This window comes from Corythoichthys intestinalis, chromosome 7 (genome assembly GCF_030265065.1).
Source record: "Corythoichthys intestinalis isolate RoL2023-P3 chromosome 7, ASM3026506v1, whole genome shotgun sequence".
In the NCBI taxonomy this organism is placed as follows: domain Eukaryota; kingdom Metazoa; phylum Chordata; class Actinopteri; order Syngnathiformes; family Syngnathidae; genus Corythoichthys; species Corythoichthys intestinalis.
In genome coordinates, this window is record NC_080401.1 from 6,732,597 (window position 1) to 6,749,358 (window position 16,762).

At 37.1% G+C, this 16,762-nt stretch overlaps 1 protein-coding gene across 2 annotated transcripts in view; it reads right to left on the reverse strand.

Annotated features, from left to right (window-relative positions):
* The window catches only part of tns3.2 (tensin 3, tandem duplicate 2), a 71,497-nt gene that overhangs the window by 5,220 nt on the left and 49,515 nt on the right, over positions 1–16,762 (reverse strand). Inside the window, exons 7-14 of one of the 2 annotated variants that reach the window (XM_057841168.1) lie at positions 16,244–16,665; positions 11,483–11,566; positions 11,268–11,399; positions 10,888–10,983; positions 7,257–7,334; positions 6,889–6,966; positions 1,323–1,491; positions 1,114–1,182 (exon numbers count right to left, since the gene is read on the reverse strand). In XM_057841168.1, the coding sequence (XP_057697151.1) occupies positions 1,114–1,182; positions 1,323–1,491; positions 6,889–6,966; positions 7,257–7,334; positions 10,888–10,983; positions 11,268–11,399; positions 11,483–11,566; positions 16,244–16,665 (1,128 nt within the window). Of the gene's footprint in view, positions 1–1,113; positions 1,183–1,322; positions 1,492–6,888; positions 6,967–7,256; positions 7,335–10,887; positions 10,984–11,267; positions 11,400–11,482; positions 11,567–16,243; positions 16,669–16,762 lie in introns of both variants that reach the window. The other variant, XM_057841167.1, reaches the window with a different exon arrangement.

Below are 16,762 nucleotides of genomic sequence, written 5' to 3' on the forward strand. Positions count from 1 at the left end.
ATCAGCCGAATAATTGTGTGGCCAATATTATCGCACACATACACAGAGATATCATATCGCATCATTACGTGACTAATAGTTTTTTCAGAAAGGATAATGAATACAGTATATGCCTACTGTGAAGATTAGGGGTATAACAATACAATAAAATGTCATTTCAGTTCGGTTTGGTTTCTTGGAGTGCTCGGTTCAGTTAATTTTCGGTACAATAAAGGCAGTAAAAAAAGCTTAAAATGTTGTTGTTGTTGTTTTTTTTTTTATGTAAGCAACATAACTTGTGGAAATAAATTAATGTGACACATTTAGGTTATTTCAAATACACTTTAAAAGAAAATCAAACAGCTATGAAATTGTAACGTGCAAAACTGAAAACTTGAATATCGATGTAATTATCGATGTTTAAAGTTGTTTTTTTTTTTTTTTTTTTTTGCTACAATGCTAAAATTTCCACATTTTCTCCAGAAAGCACAGATTTAGTTGCTCATTTTCTTTTGTGTAGATACAAAATTCATTGTCGGATGGTGGCGGGTTAAGTGGCTTAACATATCATGTCACACAACTTTGGATTTATCCAAAACAAAAAACAAGTACCAAATCGAACATACAAAACCGAAACGGTTCAATACATCCGCATGATACTCCTAGTGAACTTGTTATATGGTTTGTTTAAATGAGTTCCAGCAACGTTTGAGTTGCTCAAATGCTAACAACACCGCCTCACAGATGCACTTTAACAAGTAACTGTTCATTGTTATTTTCTAATTGTGGTTATTTCTCTATTTTAAAAAATCTGAAAAGCAAAGTTACTCAAACACAGTAACAGCACTACCAAATCTTTGGGCCAATAACTCCCTGCTACTGTGCCATTATACAACTAAACATTAAATATATACTTAACATATTTGCCTAACTCACTCCAAACTAGGAAGTACCCTTTCTGTAAATGGTATTACAAAACACGATCAGTCACCAATGGTAACACAGATGACTTCTTAATTTGTCAAGCTTCTAATAAAATGTTTACCACATCTGTTTTTACTTGTAAAGACCATTCCTGAACTAGGATTGTGAGCGTGTTGTGTCTTGCTGTACAGTAACTGCCACATGACTCACCTTCTGCCTTGCGGGTCCAACGAACAGAAAATGACTGTATTGACTGCGTAGTGTCGTCTGAAAAACAGCCTGGAGGGAAAAAACATACTTTTTAGTTTTAGCTTTATTCTTAGGTGAAAAAAAATGTGGTGAGACAATATAAATTCTGAGCCAGCCACATCTAGGATTAGTATATTTGGTCACGAGTCACGACAAGATAGAAAACTCACTTCCGCTGGTTGTCTGTGAGTGTGATGCCCTGCGCTGACACCTTAAAATGGACAACAGTCGAAGCTAACGGAGGGTCCATTGTCAGTGTCATCGTGGTAGCTTTCTGAACTGCCTGGTGTCCCGTCAAAGACTCCAAATCCACAGAGCCAAGGTACCACACATTACATGCTACCGAAAAGTATAAGAAAGTCAAATAAAAACTGTGTACACTGTTACAATTAGGAAATATTATACAACAGTAAAAGCAGCTTACCAAAATGACAAACATATCTACCTATTAATATCATCTCACAATGTAAGATGATTTGTCAATGAAGTAATCACAGAAAGGCCATAAATTGGAATATTCCAAAAAATATTTTTGTTATTTCAGTTGTATTTGTCTATTTGACATGTCATTATTTAATGTGATTATAAAGAAGATGAAAAATACATGTCAGACTTGCAAAAACACTTATCTACTGTGGGGGTTGAATAATTTTGAACACAACTGTAGGTAGTGTTCATTCATTTTTTTTTTTTTTTTTTTAATCCAAGGGACTAAAACGACTTTAGATATTTGTCACCAAAATGATTATTCTGCCTCATTTTATGTGTACTCACTTAGAATGAAATCTGGGCTTCACTATGAGTACCATGGGTGAAAGCCGCACCTGACTCAAAGCCGCACCCACCAAATTTTAGGAAAATATATTTGGTCATATTTAGGCCACATTGGGCTATAAATCAAAGGCAGGTCTCATGAGATATCTAAAACTAAAATACATGCAGGTCATTAGCCTGCTAAAATCCATAAATTAACCAAAAAAGTAGCAGGGTTATTGTTGTGGATGTTAAAATGCCAATTTCTAACAGTATAATATAAAACATTATGACTCATTATGTTGTTTGAAAGCCAGTACTGTAAGTCAATGCACTGGGTTTTTTGTACTCTGTTATCTAATGGAAAAGCATTTGGTTCTGCCTGTCACTATGTCTCACTGGCGTACATCACTGTAAAAAATTGCTGTAAATTTACAGCCAATTTTGAACACTGAAATGCCGTTTTTGTGTTAAACAGTTTATCACTGTAGTTAGCAATGCATTGTGGGTAGATAGCAATTCATTATGGGTTACCAACATTAAAGCGACAAATGCTGTAAGCGGTATGTTAATGTTTCAATTACATGACACTACATTATTTTTTGGAGACTGAGTTTTGACTGGAAAATTGGAGCATGGTCAGAAATCTGACATCTTTTACATTGTGGCAATATAGACTATGTTTTTTGCCAATTTAAATTAAAATACCTAGACACTGCAAATAATTTGCAAACAAATCCTAGAGGACCTAATTACCCATAATTTCTTTAGATGACATATGCTGCTCTTCAATGCTTATTCTTCAACTTATATTGGGGTTTATGTGTACCAATTTATAAATGGGTTAGGGTTATGTTAATTAAGTCTTACTCATATTACCTAAAATGTTTTATATTAAACTAAAGTTCAGAGGATGGCTGGATAGCGAAATATTATATTGATGTTTATTCGTCTGGAGTGCCAATAGAGGGCAGTTTTCTATTGTTTTGCAAAAGATGCTGCTGAGTGAATGTTTTGGGGAAAGAAAAGGTGTTTGCCGGTGAGCGGTTAAAAAGGCAAAATCCGAGTGTCTCATATGTATCCAACAGTGGATATAATACGATAAATATTATTTTTAATTATTTCTCTATTTATATTATTATGTATTTAAAATTTATCATGTTTATGTTTTGATTATGTTAGTAGTTTTAAATTTTGATGTTGCAAATGTTAGCTAAATACATTAGCATTAGCTGTAGCGGATGATGTATGGGAGTTGAGCCTCAGACTACAACACAATTACATCGATGCAAACACCAGACTGGATGTTTTGTTGGCCTATAGGCTATATTATTATATTATTTGACGTCGCCTCCATTCTATTCTACTCATATGTTATACGTTTCTTGTTGTATCCACACTCTGATCTAAACTGGCCCTTCTCCACTAATTGTAGTATTCCATCACCCTGAAGGCTGATTTATGCTTCTGCGTAGCGGTGACGGCGGACCTACGCCGTTAACACAGACCCAAATAGGACCCTACGCTATAGCCTGACCTGCACCTCCAAAAAGTCCTGACTACACATCACGTAACACGTGTGACGTGAACGTCGAAGGAATTTGATTGGTCCGCTTAGAACGTTGTTTCCGATTCAGCACAACACCATTTTCAAACATTCGCAAACAGCTTTTGTGTCACCTACGCTTCAACATTTGTATTGACAACATTTCTTGTTTAATATTGATTAGCTGCAGCTGTAAATACACACGTTCCATCTCCATTGCCATTGCTGTCAAAGACCGGAGGAAAATTAAAGGAATTCGACAACAGTCCCCTAAAATCATACAAAGACAAAGCCACACCTATCCAGTGGTATGGCAGGGAATTACTGTGGAAAGGTCACTGGCTCCGACAAACACGTCACACATGAGACCAGTGTTTACATTTGGAGTAAATTAGGTGCTTTTTTGCTTCCATTTTTTTTTTTTTTTTTAACAAACTCTTGCTTCTTCATATTGAAGAACCCATGCGAAGAATGGGGGTATTATGGACAATTATCTTTCGCGCATTGTTATGAATGTACTTAAAAATGAATGTGGTTGGCTGTGGAAGGTAAATATTTTTATTTTTTTACAAACCTGCAGGTGTGAACGTAATTATTTTTTTCCCAATGTATTAGGGCAGGATCCTCGGTTTTAGAAAACCCTGCTAGGTGTAGACATGGCCGCAGAAGCATAAATCGGCCTTTAGCCTGCTACCACTCCACCTATCATGGAATTAATCTTTCAATCACTCCTAATTCCCGCCACCTGCAACTTGTTACCACCTGTGCATTTAGGGCACGGCCTCCCAAAGTCAGTATCAGTTCGTCAACAATTCAGCACAATCCTGCTAGTCGTTTGTCCCTGACCGCTCACCACTTCTGACCCAGCCTGTCCTGCTCGACAGTGACTACGCCAGAGTTCCAGCCCTATCAACTTGCTCAGCCTGTCCTGCTTGACCCGACTACACCAGCTCTACAGCCCGATCAACCTCCTTAGCCCGTCTTGCTTGACCAGACTATGCCAGCACTCCATTGAGCTCAACCTCTCCTGCTTGACCTAATTATGCCAGATTTCCAGCCTGCTCAGCCTGACCTACACGACCCGACTGCACCATCTCTCTAGTTCCTGTCCGTTTTCACTGCCTGCCAACACGGTGAAATAAAACCTGTTCTGTTTTGCACCTGACATCAGCATTTTTTTCTGAACTAGACGGAAATATATGCATTCATAGACTGTAAAGTCATTTTCCCAAATAACACCGTTAAAACAGTATATCGTTAAAACCGCAGCATACTGCAGCTCCTCAGTTGCCTGCTCTTTACTGCGAATTCTAGTAATACAGAAATATACAGTTTTCCTGGATTACAGACTACTACTGTTAAACATTTTTACATTACCAAGACTGTAAAATAACAGTCTGGTAATGGCAATCCTGCTGACAGACTTTTACTGTATTTTCTAGAAATACAGGAATCAACAGTTTTTCTGGATTACGGACTATTACTGTGAAACATTTTTACATTACCAAGACTGTAAAATAACCAGAGTTGGGAATAACGCCGTTATAAATAACGCCGTTACATAACGGCGTTATTTTTTCAGTAACGGGGTAATCTAACTAATTATTTTTCCCGTTGTACAACGCCGTTACCGTTACTGACGGTCAAAAACGGTGCGTTACTTACTTTGAATAAATTGAAGAAACTACCAGCCGTAGCGAGTCTACTCTGCTCTTTTTATTTGGCATCCAAGACTTGGGGTGCGTTCAGGTTCATGGCAATGAAAATAGTAAACACACATAGCCTGCCTTTGCAAGAATGATGGAGTTGCCGTTTGATAGGGTGATAATGTGCAGGTCCTGCACCGATCCGCAGCAAAACTGTTCGTAGCTTTGTAGCGATTTGTAATTTCGGAATCGCTAATGAGTTTAATAACATACACCAAACAACAAATACAGCAGAATGTCCATTTCACGTAATTGTGGAAACCCGTCGACATCTTTACTCCATTTGTCTTCAGCTTGCTCGTAAGGGTCAACATTGTTCACATCCTTAAGTTTGATCACATATCTGTTCTTCGCCTTTGTAACGAGTTTGTCTCCTTATCGAACTGGCAAGTTAAAGTTTAATGTCCCGCGAGCCAGACCTGCTTCCAATATGGCTGCGTTGTTGTCAAATCTCACGTGATCTGCCATTCTGTGACGTAAACGCTCGTGCCTAATAGCGCACGTACTTCAGAGCCGGTGTTCTGCCAAAATCTCTTACATCGGCGAAACGTCCTACGTTAGTCGAATTTGACACCCAAAGTACTACCGTGCGCTCTAAACTTGTTTTGTTTAGATGCATACAGGAATAAAGTACTAAAAAATGCCTGCAGAAAATACTTAAGTGTAGTTATATCAAATACGGACAGTTTAAATACGCTACGTGACTAATGAGGTCAACTGCTCCAAAGCGTAACACAAAAAAACACAATGGTTAAAAGTATGAGAGGGTAATACGTGCAAATAGTATCTTTGAGGCAGTGAAAAGGTTCTAAATCACTAAATAAAAACAAAAATAGTACTCGCTGCTTCTAACCGATGTGCGCATGCGTGTGGATGCTTGCGCCGCGTAGTAAGCAATGGCCGAACATCGGTGTTTTCACACACAAACCGGAACAGCGCATGTGGCAAACACACACACGCAAAACAGATGCAGAGGGATATGACGGCAGAGCATTCAAATTTGTCCTTTACGAGGTGGAGCTATAAACACTATTTCAAGTTGGTCGAAATTCAAGGAAAGAACGTGCATGTAAAGTGTAATTTATGTTCTGGGGCAAAGCTTTTGTCGACATCTGTGGTAAGCAATTCAAATATGTTTATTTTTGTTGCACTTCAAGTGTAGGATAAATCTGTTGCTGGTGAGGTGCAATAAATATTACAAGGTTCTATAACACTACTACCTGTCTGTTCTTCTTTATTCAACTGACTCGAATACTGCTCAGAAAATTTCAAATTCTTTGACATACAACAACTTCTTTTTAAAGTAACAGAAATAGTTACTTTCCCTGGTATCTAGTTACTTTTACTATAGAGTAATTCAGTTACTAACTCAATTAATTTTTGGAAGAAGCAGTGAGTACCTATAACTAATTACTTTTTAAAGTAACTGTTTACCGTTATTTTACACAGAAATTTTTTACAGTGTAGTTTCAGCCTTTTTTTTTTTTTTTTTTTTTTTTTTTTTTTTTTTTTTTTTTTTTAATAATTGTTGTAAATAATGTTCAGATAAATTAATTATTTATTTCTTACAACACCCCAGGCTGTACCAGATGATCTCTCACAGAACACAAGCGTGCCACAGCACCCTCAGTTAGGGAAATGCTTTCAAAATAAAATCACTGCTCTCTTTAAAAAAAAAAAAAAAAAAACACCCATTATTATTATTATCATTATCACTTATTATTATTTTACCTGCGCCTTGCTTTAGTAGCTCAGCGGCTGAGTTTGCTGCTGTCTTTGCAGGAGAGTCACTCATTTCCACCAACGGATCTGACAGACACAAAAAGTCACAAATGATGTCTCGATCATAAAAAAACACAGTAGCTTCATGCTGTCTCGTAAATTGAATGAATTTTACACTAAACACTTATGTGTTTGTCTTTAACAAAGAAAGTACGAAGTACCATTTAAGTCTGAAAACTGGATCCAGTCATAAACGGTAGTCATGTTTGTTGTGTGGTTGTTATGAGCAAACTGTATTTAGTTGAAGGGGAATAATAATCATACAAAGTTGTTCATTCTTCAGGAATTTATGAGCATTCTACATATGATCATCTTACCTCTGTCAGGCAGAATGAGTTTGCAAGGCAGAGCAAGAGGAGTGATGGAATGCTGACACACCAGAGCAGTCAGGCTCCCTAACAGAAAAATCCAAAGTCAACAAGGAACATTAGACAACAAGAGGACAAAAAAAAAAAAAAAAAAAAAAAAGCCGAGAGAGAGCGTGTTTGAGAAAATGGAACCAATGACTGCACCTAATAAGAGCAACCAGTAGGGAGCGCGCGTCAGCCATATAAAACTCCCGACAATAGTGAACTCAAGTTAAAAAAAAAAAAATCCATTCCATTTACAAGTGAAATACTTCTTTTATCGTTATGCATACCTGTCACCCCGAGGCCGTTTGCAATCTTACAAATAGTGGCGTATGCCCTTACAAATTGGTGACTAATCTTACAACGTTTTATATAGCATGCGATATGAAAGAAAAATAAAACTCAATTTTTAAAATAATATGAATGTATTGGTAATATTGTCACACATTGTTCAGCTACATCATGATTACTAAAATTTAACAGTGATTTTTGTTATAATTGTAGGTAGCACTTTTGGAATTATGTCTTTTGATGGCTGCACTTCATGGCACTTCAGCTCGCAATTCAGTTTGACTTGAAAGTATTTCGTTAGTGTGTCCAATTATAAATTAAAAAGGTCAATTGATAAAATTAACTTACCGATGCAATCTTTGAGTCAGGGAACATTTCTTTTGCTAATTCTGAGAAGTGACCAGCAATAGTTGCAGGCAAATTGTGTTCGGCAACAAATTGGCAGAATGAAATCTCGGCTTTCGTCACTTTTCATTCTGCAGATTTCATCTTTATGACCAGTGCTGGTAATCTTATTTTTAAAAATTAATTAATTAGTTACAAATTACTTCTCCCAAAAATTAATTGAGTTAGGAACTCAGTTACCTGAAGGTAAGCGTAATTAATTACTTGAAAAAGTAACTAGTGTTACCGTTCATGTTTTTTGTTTTTTTGTTTTAATATAAAAAAATAAAAAAAAACATCCCTCATTCTCCGTTCGGATTTTGTCACCGTTTCGGCAACGAGACAATGTGCGTTACTATGCATTACTACGTTGATTGAATGACGCGAGAAAAGTCAGAGACACGGAGAGAGGAGTGTTTGTTGTGACTCTGTAGCAAACGCGATGCTAGGCTAGGTGGCTCCAATATTTCCCGACTGTAGCTGACAGCCTACAATCTACGCCTAGATAGCACATGCATATAGAACTACACGCGAAATGACAGACTCGGCAGCGTTAGTAAACAGCCACCATTTTAAAGCAGTAGACTTCTCTGAAAGGCTCTGTTGTAGTGAACTTTCCTAGCGAACCTAAGTAACTTTTTATCTAAAATAATCCTAAATCGGCAAAATCTTGACTTGAATCTATCTTTAAATGATGAAACAGTTTTGAGCCTTTCACATGTCGAAAGTAGACAGAAGGGAACTAATGCAAAAACGGGAGCAATTTTAACAACTTTAACAGTTGATTTTTTTTTTTTTTTTTTTTTTTTGAAAAAATGGGGAAAAAAATAAATCATGAAAGGTAACAACAGTTACTTTGCCAAGTAACTAATTAGTCTTACATTCAGGTGGTTACTAACTCAATTACTTTTTGGAAAAGTAATTTGTAACTGTATTTAATTACTTTTTAAAAGTAAGATTAACAACACTGGTTATAAAGATGAAGTCTGCAGAATGAAAAGTGACGAAAGTGGAGATTTTATTGTGCCAATTTGTTGCCGAACACAATTTGCCCGCAACTATTGCTGATCACTTCTCACAATTAGCAAAAGAAATGTTCCCTGACTCAAAGATTGCATCGGTAAGTTAATTTTATCAATTGACCTTTTTAATTAATTATTGGACACGCTAACGAACTACCTTCTAGTCAAACTGAATTGCGAGCTGATGTGCAGCCATCCAAAGACATGACAGAAATTGCCAAAAATGCTACATAGAATTATAACGAAAGTCACTGTTAAATCTTCGTAATCATGATGTAGCTGAAGATATTGATTGTTCTGTGAGTGCACCAGGTTATATGTTACAATAATACCAATAAATTCATATTATTTTAAAAATTGAGTTTTATTTTTGTTTCATATTGCACGCTATATACAACTTTGTAAGATTAGTCACCAATTTGTCAGGGCATACATCACTATTTGTAAGATTGCCAATGGCCTCGGGTTGACAGGTATGTCAACCGGTAAGAGTAAAGTTGAACCATTTAAATTGAAAATTCATGGGAATAGGCGACCAAACGAACATCAACACAGACGTAAAAACCGAAAAACAAGAATGGGCAGTTTATCTGGCACTAAACTGTAAAGCAGGTAGGACGATGTACCGTATTGGCCCGAATATAAGACGGCCCTGATTATAAGACGACCCCCTCTTTTTCAAGACTTAAATTTGAAAAAAAGACTTTTTGAACACCAAATTAATTTTTATACAGAAAATAATTACAGTACATCTGAAACAAATGATTATAACAATATATTTGAGAGAAAAAGCATGTTATTTTGCCTCATTCAAATCTTAATATCTGAACATTTAAATAGGTAAACTAAAGTGCAATCACTTTCGTAAATGAATGGCTTCTGTTTTTTTAAATGTAAATAAACCAATCTATTGTGATAAAACAACCAAATTGCAATAACTGCATTAACCATCAAAATGAGGTCTAACTGTAACTGTAGTCTTGAAACAAATCTGAATAAGGAAAAACATTGCAATAAAATAATGCAAACTGGTTAAACTTCAGAGTAGCTGACATCTGTCATGACAGAACATTACTCCTTAAATTCAGCATTTGCTTTAATGATATCTGGCGCCATCTAGCATCGTGAATGGGTATAATGTCTAGACCCCTAATATAAGACGACTCCTACTTTTTCAGTCTTATTTCAATGCAAAAAACACCATCTTATATTCGGGGCTATAAGGTAATTTGCACCGTCGACTGTATGACTGGCAGTTTAGCGCACGCACAATTACTGTATATTGATGCTGCATTCACGTCTTGTTGAAGTAAAAAAAAAAAAAAAAACTATTATAAAAAGTGCTAAACAGTCACTCAATATAAAATGTATGGTTGGACCATTAAAATAGGCTACTCTTCTTTGTCGCAACCATGTTTTTATCCCACAGTACTACTTTATAACACATCAGAACGATTTTTAAACTTGGGAACTCAGATCTCCCGACACACGTGAACGCAGCATATCTACCGAAGGTACTTCGCAGAAGTGTCAACTCATATGCTATCATCGCCAAAGTTACGTGCATAGTTTACCATAATAAGAAGCAATGTGCAGATTGTGAATAGAGTAATATGAGCATATTAAATATACGTATATTATGCAATGCAGACTTAAAACGGCAAAGTTTGTTTTTTTTTACCGCTGAAATTTGGCCACTGGGGCACTTCAGATCAATAATGGGGCTCTTGCCCCAGTGAAATATGTCTAGCGATGCCCATGCCGGCCAGTGCCTGATACTTACATGTGGATTTTAAGATCAAATAATGTAATTATTTGATCAGTTGATTAATGATTGATTGATAATGATTAATTATTTGAAAATATCAAGGACATATCGGTAACAGCAATGGTATTCTCACCAAAGAATGGCTCATCGGGACAGCCTTTGAGGCGGACTCCTTTCTGCGTACACTCTATCAGGAAATGTCTCACCAGCTCATTGGACGGATCTCCAACTACAAAAACACACATTGCACATTTACATGTATTCTTACATTCACAACAAGCATTGACATACATTCCAACGTTTTGCAGGAAATAATCTCCCAGATTAACCAGATTACTTTTTGTTAAATTTGAAAAACTATGTAAAATTTATTACATTTTATACACTACAATTCTCCTTGATTGATTGATTTAACTGTTATTACTACATTAAACATCTGAAAATGTATGCTCACAATAGAGCCAATTCTGCACAATTGACCACTATATAACGTTCTTTTCATTTTAAACCCACCTTTTCTACTTTGATGCAACACAGATGGAGGGGGAGTTGCTACTTTCATTGCCAATCCATACGCCCCACGAAATGAATGACTGTCTCTGACAATAAAAGAGCCTGGTTCTCTATCCTTTAACACTGCAATCGCTGTAACGAGAAGCAGGAGTACAATGATAAAGCAACAGTTAAAATACGTGCTTTACATGGGTTGGATATGGGCTTGGATTTACCTTGGTCTCTGGAAATGTCAGGTTTATACCAAAACTTGGAAGTGTCCTGAACAAACTTCACAGTGTCCTGTTTACTGGCAAACTCTAAAACATTAAAAAGTAAACAGAATGGGTCACTAAATTTCAAATCACAACAGATGTTGTGTGTGGCTGTGTGTAACCAGTCATCATCATCAAAAAAATCAGCATAAAATACTCCTGCAGTAGCCTATTCTTAGCTCATCTGTCACTAACAGAGGTGGCTAGTAACCAGAAAGGGTTAGAAAAGCCAAAAATTACACTCAAATAAGAGTGGCGTTACTTTCAAATAATATTACCGTATTTTTCGGACTATACGTAGCACCGGAGTATAAGTCGCATTTTTGGGGGAAATTTATTTGATAGAATCCAGCACAGACATGTCATTTTGAAAGGCAATTTAAAATACGATAGAAAACAACAGGCTCAATAGGTGTACGGTATGCTAACATTACATGACGCTAGAAGTTAGATCGGGCCTAAAAAATCCAGCCCGACCCAACTGGCCCGCGGGTATTAAAGCCCGACGCGTCCCAAGCCCGATCAATTAACTTGATTTGCTTACCCTAGCCCGAAAAAAAAAACATAATTTTATGTTTTATTTGTAAGCACGAGCCCGAAAAAAAAAATGAAATTTTATGTTTTATTTGTGAGGACTCGGGAGAAGGGGGAAATGCGGGGATGCGATGCGGGGATGCGATGCGTGGTTGCGTTTTGTGTGATCACGTTTGTGACGATGAGGTGTATATATGCATAATGATAACAAATTAAAGCCTGTCTTTTGTAACATTCTCCCAGTTAAACAAGACTTTAAGATGGATTTTCAATAAACATCAACATCTTTTATATTTGTGTGTCTGTTCTCACAGGCCGATAGTGGAGTTGACATTTATTTTAATCTCCTCGAGTTGGCAGGAAAAAAAATGCAAGTTTTCTCAAAGTTTAAATAGTCTACACATTTTTATGATTATTATAAATGCATTTACACAACAAAATAATGCTGGAAAAGTTTGTTAAATATATTTCTCGTATGAGACCAAAGTGTCACATTCATTTACATTGAGCGAAGCCAACACAGGTTTCCCTATAGCACCTTCAACAATCAATTTGAATCCTTTCCATATCCCACTCCTACCGCAGTTGTTTGCTTTTCAATTCCCCTGTCTTTAGTTTGTTTTTCACTTGTATAGCTGCTCCTAATCGAAAAGGAAATACCACGATGGTCATGGAGGGCGCTGGGAGGGGTAGATTGAAAAGAGACCCACTACGTTCAAGTGCACAGGCATGCACAGTGCCTTCTCTGTTTTATCCAAATTATTTATGATTCATTATTATTTATTTATTATTTATTAATTTATTTACCATTCATACATCATTTTAGTATAAATCTATGAATATATATTTAATAATTATTTATTTTTAAAAAGTTAGCGACAGAGAAGTCAGCCCGACCTGACCGTAAATAATCACACATAAGTCACTCCAGAGTATAAGACGCACCCCTGCCAAACTATGAAAAAACCTGCGACTCATAGTCCGAAAAATACAGTACTCAAGTCCAGGTCAAAGTACCTGTAGTCATCAAAAAAAAAAAACTCAAGTACAATAAGAAAGTATTTGATGGAAAAACTACTCAAGCACTGAGTAATTTCTTATATCTTATTTATTTTCATGACAATAGCAAATTTTTTCCACGTCATAAGGTCACCCATATGAATTGTTGTTATTATTATTATACTATAACCTATTAGATGACCATGTTAGGCCAAAAAATATCCCAGAATCATTGAACTCTGACTGATGAAATAGAAATGAAAATTACTCGTCCCGGGAGGATGATTATCCTCCAGTGGATAAACACATTTTCCACCATGAAACTAAAACTCGCTCTGCTTTTCTGTGGTCAATTGGTGCCAAATAAAAACTAGGAGAGAGTTTGAAATCCGCAGTTTTATTTTTGACGGCAGCGCTCTATCTGGAATACTTTTTTTATGGCACTTAAAAGACTTGTTTTGATGTTAGAACACCGACATGATCTTAAGACTGTAAGCTCATGTTGTGTATGGTGATGTATCTGTTGTTACATCTAATTGGTATAATGGAGTCATGTGAATATTGTTGCTGCGTCTGATTGGTGAGACTGGGTGAGCTGTTGTGCTGGTAAAAATAATGAGAGAAGAAAAGTAGCGACTCGAGAGCAGCCCAAAGTAGCAGAGTAAGAGTAGCGTTTCCTCTTCACAAATCTACACAAGTAAAAGTATGGCTTGGTAAAACTATTGAGTACATTTTTCTCAGAAAGTTACTCAAGTAAATGTAACGGAGTAAACGTACCCTTTTACTACATTTTTACTTTCACTTGAGTATATTTGTGAAGTTAAAGCTACTCTTACTCCGCTACTTTAGGCTACACGAGTCTTTACATTTTTCTTCTTTATTCTACACATTAGATTTGACGTTATTTTTGCCAGAGATTCCGAAAGTGGCTTTACTAGTTTCTCCAATGAGACGTCACAACAATAATCACATAAGTCCATTATATCAGTCAGCTGCAACAATACTGTCACATAAACACCCTCAAACTTGCAGTCAGAAGTCGTATGATTACGCCGGCCTGTTCAATCACATGGCGTCTTTAAAGCGCTGTTAAAATAAAACTATTTGACGTAGAGCCAACATTAATGGAAAGCGTGGATTTTAACCTCTCTCTCAGTTTTAATTAGGCACCTATAGACCACGGAAAAACTGAGATATGACTTTGCTTTTCATCGTAGGAAATATGTTTTCTCCACCAGAGGACACTCCTTCTCTTGATAGATTTTCTACTTGGAATTTCAATTATTTTTGTGTATTTCTTTGACCAATTATACTAGTGTAATAATAACAGTTCATATAGATGATGTTGTGCTGAGGAAAAAAATATATACCATAGTTTAAAAAAATGACATTTTAAGGAGTTACAGTGGGGCAAATAAGTATTTAGTCAACCACTAATTGTGCAAGTTCTCCCACTTGAAAATATTAGAGAGGCCTGTAATTGTCACCATGGGTAATCCTCAACCATGAGAGACAGAATTGGAAAAAAAAAATCACAATGTTTGATTTTTAAATAATTTATTTGCAAATCATGGTGGAAAATAAGTATTTGGTCAATACCAAAAGTTGTCTCAATACTTTGTTATGTACCCTTTCTTGGCAATAACGGAGGCCAAACGTGTTCTGTAACTCTTCACAAGCTTTTCACATACTGTTGCTGGTATTTTGGCCCATTCCTCCATGCAGATCTCCTCTTGAGCAGGGATATTTTGGGGCTGTCGTTGGGCAACACAGACTTTCAACTCCCTCCACAGATTTTCTATGAGGTTGAGATCTGGAGACTGGCTAGGCCACTCCAGGACCTTGAAATGCTTCTTACAAAGCCGCTGTGTGTTTGGGATCATTGTCATGCTGAAAGACCCAGCCACGTCTCATCTTCAATGCCCTTGCTGATGGAAGGAGATTTTCACTCAAAATCTCTCGATACATGGCCCCATTCATTCTTTCCTTTACACAGATCAGTCGTCCGGGTCCCTTTGCAGAAAAACATCCCCAAAGCATGATGTTTCCTCCCCCATGCTTCACAGTGGGTATGGTGCAATTCAGTATTCTTTCTCCTCCGAATAGGGGAACCTGTGTTTGTACCATAAAGTTCTATTTTGGTTTCATCTAACCATAACACATTCTCCCAGTCCTCTTCTAGATCATCCAAATGTCTGGAAGTGCAGGATTTGAGTCCCTGGTGGCGCATTGTGTTACTGATAGTAGCCTTTGTTACTGTGGTCCCAGCTCTCAGTAGGTCATTCACTAGGTCCCCCCGTGTGGTTCTGGGATTTTTGCTGACCGTTGTTGTTATCATTTTGACAGTGCGGGGTGAGGAGGGAGTTGAAAATACGTGTTGCCAAGCGACAGCCCCAAAACATCACTGCTCTAGAGGAGATCTGCATGGAGGAATGGGCCAAAATACCAGCAACAGTGTGTGAAAAGTTTGTGAAGAGTTACAGAAAACGTTTGGCCTCCGTTATTTCCAACAAAGGGTACATATCAAAGTATTGAGATGAACTTTTGGTATTGACCAAATACTTATTTTCCACCATGATTTGCAAATAAATTCTTTCAAAATCAAACAATCTGATTTTCTGTTTTTTCCCCACATTCTGTCTCTCATGGTTAAGGTTTACCCATGTTGACAATTACAGGCCTCTCTAATATTTTCAAGTGGGAGAACTTGTACAATTAGTGGTTGACTAAATACTTATTTGCCCCACTGTATAGATGATGTTGTGCTGAGGAAAAAAACATCGTTTAAAAAAAAATATGAAATTTTAAGGAGTTATTCACAATGTTACTAATTGCTTGAGTATTCTTTTCACCATTTTTTAATATCTTTACTTGCACTTGAGTAAGTATTTTTGGATGACAACGTTTATTTTACGGTACTCTTACTTGAGTAAAATATTTGGCTACTCTACTCGCTTCTGATCACTGATACACATTCAGCCCTAAGTCAGATTTCTAAAATAACTATTTTTGACATCATTATTGATAGTCTCAATATCTTTAAGACATAATTCCAGATTTTGAACTGATTTCTATCTGTTTAACACTCTTTTACAGTCTTTCAATTGTGTTTTATGAAGAAGAAAAATAAAATACAGTATAGCCATGAAAACATTTTGCCAGAGTAAGTAGCCTAGATTGGATTCGTACCTGCTCCAGGCGATGGGGTCCTACCTAAACCTCTCAAGGTGTCTGGGGTCAGTGATGAGAAAGAAAGGTTGAGACTGCTCTCATTGTGAAGACCGAAAAACCCACTCAGATAGGGCAAGCCGGAACCAAGGTCAACACCTTCACTCACTCGCCTCTTTTCAGGCAACAGGGGAGGTTGTTCCCCCTCTCCACCAAGGTCCAGGACACTGAGGTCCCCCATGGCCTCCAACAGGCTGTGCTCCAGGTGGCCATTTTCTGTCAACAAGGAGGATAAATCTGTGCTATTGGTCTCCATGTGGATCCCTGAGCACACATCCAGTCCTTTCAGTGCCCGCCGAGGTGAACTGTGGGCATTAGGAGCGTTGAGCTTGATAGGAGTTGAGGGCTGAGAAGTTTGCTGGTGCCAAACAGGAGGTGTTGTGCTGCTGAAATAAAAAGAAATCAGTCCGATCACTCATTGCTTTAACATTTGAGCATTACTGTACAGGTTCACTTCCAATCCAAATCCAAGTGAAGCCT